The 6965-nt window shown below is 32.3% G+C and overlaps 1 protein-coding gene across 1 annotated transcript; it reads right to left on the bottom strand.

Annotated features, from left to right (window-relative positions):
- Positions 1-4043: 4043 nt before the first annotated feature.
- Positions 4044-4946, bottom strand: LOC114300535 (MFP1 attachment factor 1). Its single transcript, XM_028245399.2, has one exon. The coding sequence runs from the start codon at positions 4779-4781 to the stop codon at positions 4248-4250; it is 534 nt and encodes a 177-aa protein (XP_028101200.2). The 5' UTR covers positions 4782-4946; the 3' UTR covers positions 4044-4247.
- Between the last annotated feature and the right edge of the window lie 2019 nt (positions 4947-6965).

The raw sequence follows: 6965 nt of genomic DNA, 5'->3' as shown, positions 1-6965 counted from the left end.
ATCAGGAGGGAAGCCCAACTATAGGTACTGGCGTAGTGGAGCTGACTATAAGGCAACATGATCAGCGATCATGGAGGAGCGTTTCGACGGTTAAAAGTGCAGTTCGATGGTTATTCTTGAGAAGTATAAATAGCATAGAAGGCCCTAAAAAAAGCCTCAGACTCAGATCCAGAAAACTAGTTTTATTCTACTTTATTTCTTTTCCAGTTTTACATTTCTTGTTATTTACATTTCTGTACTTCAAATTCCTGCACTGCATTTCGTTCATAGGAGTAGTTTCAAGTAGATTGTTGTTGTAAACCTCTACGAGGCTGAATTGGATCACTGTAAGTCTTTCATTTTACTTAATAAAATACTGCAATTGTTCTTCATTTAATCATTATTAGTTTATTCTTCCTAAACAAAGCCACCAGTAAAAGTCCTCTTCATTGAGGCTGAAAGAAATAAAACACAATCGTCTGATAATTGGTTGGCAATTGAATTTCTATAAAGACTGATTGATCATTACTGGCACGCTTAAAATTACTGTAATAACCCTCGAAAGCCAAAAAGCTAACAGTAGTATATAAAAATATTCAATAGTGCTACATGCACTAATTAATGTATTAATATATGTTATAATATTATTATTAATCTCACCCATTACATAAATTATAAATATCTAAAATTTTAAAAATTACACCACATCATTTATTAATATATTAATTAATATATCAAGGGATATTTAAAAATGAATACTTTAATATACTGAGAGATGCCAAGACGACTTTAATATGGTGAGTCTTTTTGTCAATCGAATCTGATGTACTTAAGATTTCTGTCACTTTAAAAAATAATGAATACTACACTAGCAAATTACCAAACATAATTTTCGTTTTTTTTTTAATCGACAAATGTTAGTTGTTAGATTAATATTTATGAGAGAAAATTTTCTCACCTTTGACAAAATACTAAGTGTTTATACTCTCTTAATTCAACTTCGTAAGGATAATTGAACCCATGATCTTCTTGAAACTAAGCCCTAAGGAAGGCATGGTGACTAATTAGACTTAAAAATAAAACAAATTACAAAACATAATTCATACCGCTCAAAAGGAAAATGTTATACATCTCAAATAATTTATCAACTTTTTATTAAATTTTTTACATGAGTGTAAGACTTACACAAACCTACATGTGTACAGATCTCACACGCATGTAAAAGATTTAATAAAAAATTTGTTAAATTATTTGAGATCTATGCCATAACTCCGTTCAAAATATCCTAAATGCACATAATCATGTCTCACCCTATTTGAGGAGAAATTATTTAATAATCCCAAAACACTACATGACCATACTCAAACCAATCACCAACTAATTAGCCTTCATATTGTTCTCCAATCCCCAACATAAATCGTAAACCCCAACCCCTCTCTACCAATCAAAACCTTATAGAACATCACATATTTATACTTTAAAAATACTAAATAATCACCCCTATTTGAGACAATTGTGTCAGATTTCATTTTTATTTTTAGAAAGGCAGATTGTGACCTCTAATTAACGCTAGGTTGGGCATGATCATCTTTGGCTATTTTAGTCACAAAAAAATAAAATAAACCAAAAAATCAATAAAATAAAATATCACATTCAAACCATAATCATTTCATTTTTCTTTCACAAAAATTAAAAAAGTTACAAAATCCATTTCAAATGAGATTTTTCAACTCCAAACTAAAAAAAGTCAAAAACTAACCCACATTCCAAACTAAAAAAAGTCAAAAACTAACCCACATCCCAAACGAAAGCTAAATACATCACACTCGTCAATTCAATTTGGTTTTTTATCTTTACATGTTCTTCAATTATCCCTCTGTTTTTACGAAGTTGTAAAAGAATCATCAACAAGAAGATGACGAGTAATATGGACAGAGACAGAGACAGAGACATAGAAACATGAAGCTTTGTCGACAAAAATAAGAAACCAGAGTAAAAATGCTAGAACATATCAAGTAGCAAGTGCACACACCGGGGTATGACACCAAAACCATAACCACAAACCGAACATCTCAACAACTAGAACCTCATTTTCTGCACTTTGGGAAAAAATTGTCATTCGCATGCTATTGAAAACAGCGGACTGATTCTACTTCTTTGTATCAAGAAGTAAACTGTCCTCGGGAAAAAAAATTAAAGTATTTCCCCTAATCATCCAAGTATCCCATTTGTAAAATAACATCAAAAGAGAAAAATAGATTCCACGATGATATATATGCAAGTAATTAGGGGCTCCAGATTTGTAAAATAACAATCTAATTAGGGCAGTGTGGCTACAAGCCCTTGACTGCATCCCTGGCCAAGCCCAACTTCGATTTATTTCTTTCAACACGCACCTGCCTCTACCCGTTTGTATTCTCCCCAAACCCACACCCAATTAATCAGGCCTGACTGCCAATCCTAGTCCAGAGAATCTAATAAGTCAACACTTCATTCCCAAAAATTTGGACAATAAAATTGGAAAAAATTAAGGACTGATTCGACAAAGAAAACAACGGGAGATTCAAATCTTTATGCTATACAACTCCACCAATAGACTACACAATTTCAACCTATGCAACAATTGCCACCTCTAACTATTCTATGACCAACAACCATTCATGGGTTGGACGGTAGGATTCCAAGAATCAAATCCTCTACTTAGCACTGCATAATCAGAAACATTGATGACTCTGAAAATGGCACCAGAACTACATGAATTTCAAACAATATAACTCATTTGGACAAACACATGCAATACATAACCAACATTGGAGGTCAACAAAAGGCAAAAAAGGTGGTAATCTAAAAGATAAACAAGAAAGACAAAAACTAATTAGAAAGAAGTGATTGAGGCATCAAACCATGCCAGAACAGGAGCACATTTCTTGATCAAGGTCTTGTACAATGACAAAACAAGAGAAGCTCATCTCGATGTATAATAGAACTGAAGGCTAAAATTCTTTTTCAACTCATTCATTACAGTTTCGGGAGTTCCAAAACCATATACGCAAATAAGTTGGTAATTTACTACACAAAGTAGTTAGAAGTGAAAGAAGTAACTAGGCAACAACCTGGAGACAAAGCGGCTAAGAAGTTGCAGACAAATAGCAACATAGGCAACAAGTAGATAAGAAATAACAACCAAGTATTGAGGCTAACTTAACACTAACCAGAACACTCCCAAGGAACTATAAAACTTGTTCTAGATTTTTAACCTAGCAAGACCTACTTTAACACATCCAAACAAAAACTAAAGTAATGTACAATAACAATATATAAAAATCCAACAAGCTTTGAACATAAATGAACTAGTTTTCCATATTTCTTTGTTCTTTAAGTTTTCTTCTTTCTTGGGGCCTCTCATAGTCTAGATCAAACTTCTGAGAGAGCAACATAGCCATTGGTTCTGCTTTTGCATTTTCAATCGAAATCAGAACTTCATTATGAGAGATTCACGAATATGCGAGAGGTTGGGCTTTCTTACGCCCAAGCTCGTAGCAGGATTTGGTCTCTTCCTTTCCATCCCCCCCTAATATGTCATGGTGTTCTTATGATAAGCACACACACTAATATTATGTAAGCTGGGCGCGATTAGTATTATTTTCCTTTTCTATTCTCAACAAAGGAAAAACAGAAATTGATACGAAAAACTTGTTTGGCAAATTGTTTTCAAGAAAATTTCCCAAAACACACCTTTTTTAATAAACACTTTTAAATTGTTCTCAAACAATTCATCAATTTTTTATTTTCAAAAGCATTAAAAACCAAAACAATTTTGAATATGATACCAAACACTCATTTTCTTCGTTATCATCTTTGATGCTCAATTTAATTCATAAATTTTGTAATGGAAAAGAAAAACTGCTAAGGAAATCATTATTCCTTTTCTAGTTACCATACAAAACATTGAGAAAAGGTGAGAAATTTTCAGTTCTAAAATCATTCTTCAATGTAATGTTTTCTAATTCAAAACATAAGAGAGAATGCAAGAGCGAACACCTACGGTGTTCATTCCTTCAAAATAAACATAAGACATATCTATAATATACGAGCTAAGTTGGGAGGGATCCTAATGTGTGGAGCAGCTCCCCAACATCAAAAAAAAAAAAAATCGCAGACATGAAGAAAATTAAACACGATGCAATCCAAAATCCATAAAAGAGTACAAAAGAGATCTCAATAGAGGAAAATAGTATCGAAACCCCCAACATAACAGAAATAAAACACTACTCAGTTTCAACGGATGAGATTTCCTCACTGGTGGTGGGAGTGGGATCGACAGCGGATGAGATTTCCTCACTGGCGGTGGGAGTGGGGTCGACGGCGGGGGTGCCGTTGGGTGCAGATCCGGAGGCGGATCTGGACTTGACGGCGTCGAGCATGCGTTTGCTGATCTCTTTGGAGTAGATCTGGAGGATCTCGATGCCGTCGTCGTCGGCGGAGGCGGAAGCGGAGGCGGCGCCAAAGGCCTCGTCCTCGATGCGGTGGGCGGTGGCGTCGGCGTCGTCGTGGGACATGGATCCGTAGCGCTTGGAGAGGACGGAAGGCGTGGAGAGGGTTTCGATGAGGCGGTTGACGACGGCGTCGCGAGTGCGCTGCGACGGAGGCCAAATGCTGAAGGATATGTTGGCCATTTTCTCTGGTTTTTTGGGCTCTTCGTGGTGGTGTGTTTGGGGTTCGGTGTCGGCCATTGTTGGGGGTTGTTCTTCTTCTTGTTGTTGCTCTAGTGCCACGTTAGTCTCTTCGGTGTTATCGGACATCGCGATAGGGGCCAAATGAAACGACGGAAGATTATTTTATTTGGTATACAGAACTGTGCGTTTTCGGATTTGGATACTGCTTCTTGTTGTGCTAAAGGCGCAGGGGTGCTGTGCTGTCCTTCTTTGGGAGGTCCACTTTGAGAGCCCTGTTTGGTTTGTAACTTTTTGACTAAGAAAATTAAAGTCACAATATATATACATAATGGGGTAAATTACACAAACACTCCTTAGATTTATATTTATTACAATTTTTTTCGTCACGTTTTGAAAATTATATCTCTTTCTGAGATTTAAAGTTTTATTATAGATTCCTCCCTCAGTAATTTAATTTTTTTAAATACCAATTTTGCCTTCACTAGGCAAATTACATTGGCACCCCTCAAATTTTAGAAATTACAATCCCTTCCCAAATGTTTAAAGTAGCATTACCAATTGCTCCCTCGGTTACTATTAGTTGGAAAAAAAATTCATCGAAAAAAAATTAATTGGAAAAAAAATTATTTTAAAAAACAAATTAATTGAAAAATATTTTGTTAGTAAAATTTTTAAATTTCTATTTAAAAACCAACGTAAACTCATTTTTTGAATTTACGTTTTTTTCTCAAATTTACAAACTGAGACAATCATTTATAAATCAAAAAAATTATCAAACAAGTTTTTATAATAGTTTTTAAAATTTTTGTAAATATAAATTGAAAATTGAAAACGAAATGGTTACCAAACAGGTTTCAGATAATAAAAATGTCGTAAAATTAACAAATAATTAAATAAGTTACCAAGGTAAGAAATGACTTATTAAAAAATTCTTAGGCCATGTATGGTTTGATTTTTAGAAATTTTTTTAAAAAATTAAAAATTAATTTGGTTAAGAAATAAAAAAATAATTATCATTTAAGGGTAAAGAATAATTATCATTTTAACTTTGAGACAGGTTATACACATACATATGGTTGTTTTAATTTAATTTGTAAAAAAATATTTCTAAGCACTTGAAAGATAAAAATTATATAAAAATGATAATTAATTTTTATTTTTATTTTTTATTTCTTAACCAAAAAATTTTCTAAAAATCAAACCATACATAGCCTAAGAATCTTTTGATAAATCATTTCTTATGTTGGTAACTTATTTAATTATTTGTTAATTTTACGACATTTTAACCATCTGAAACTTGTTTGATAACCATTTCATTTTCAATTTTCAATTTATAATTACAAAAATTTTAAAAACTGTCATAAAAATTTATTTGATAATTTTTTTGCTTTATAAATGGTTTTCTCAGTTTGTAAATTTGAGAAAAAAAAAGGTAAATTCAAAAAAGGAGTTTACGTTGGTTTTTAAACAGAAATTTAAAAAATTTACTAACAAAATTTTTTTTCAATTACTTTTTTTTTCCAACTAATACTAACCGAGAGGGCAATTGGTAATACTACTTTAAACCTTAGGGAGGGGATTGTAATTTCTAAAATGTGAGGGGTGTCAATGTAATTTACCCAGTAAAGACAAAATTGGTATTTAAAAAATTAAATTGTTGAGGAGAAGAATCTGTAATGAAACTTTAAACCTCAGGGAGGAAGATGTAATTTAAAAAACGTAAGGGGGAACTGTAATAAATATAAACCTCAGGGGGTGTCAGTGTAATTTACCCTATATAATATTATACATATTAATTAATTTTTGAGAAATTGATCAATAAATCTTATATTTTTGGACTTGTAATTTATATAGTCCCATATTTTTTCTTATGATCTATGTAATCTTTTTTATGTGTAATGACTTATTTACCCACCATATTGGAGTGTCACATCTGAAAAAAAATTCATTAAAGAGTTTTTTAGTGTCACATTATACCCGTTACTGTTGGAGTGTCATATTTGGGCAAAATACGCTAAAAAAAATTTAATTTTTTGTGGTATCATATCATACTAGTTATGTTAGAATGTCACATGTCACGTTTGGGAAAAGTATACTACTAAATTTATAATTTTTTTTAGAGTGTCACATCATACCCGCTACGTTGTCACATTTAGAAAAAGTAAACTAATGAGTTTTTAATTTTTTTGAAGTTTTACATCATACCACATCATATTATCACATTTATAAAAAATACACTAATAAATTTTTTTTTTTTTTTAGTGTCACTTCATACCCGCTGCGTTGTTATATTTGAAAAAAAAAAGTATA

The sequence above is a fragment of the Camellia sinensis genome, chromosome 3 (genome assembly GCF_055761805.1).
Source record: "Camellia sinensis isolate YWXY chromosome 3, ASM5576180v1, whole genome shotgun sequence".
NCBI lineage: Eukaryota > Viridiplantae > Streptophyta > Magnoliopsida > Ericales > Theaceae > Camellia > Camellia sinensis.
Note: the sequence above shows the minus strand (reverse complement) of the source record. Positions and strands in the feature narration are given on the sequence as shown.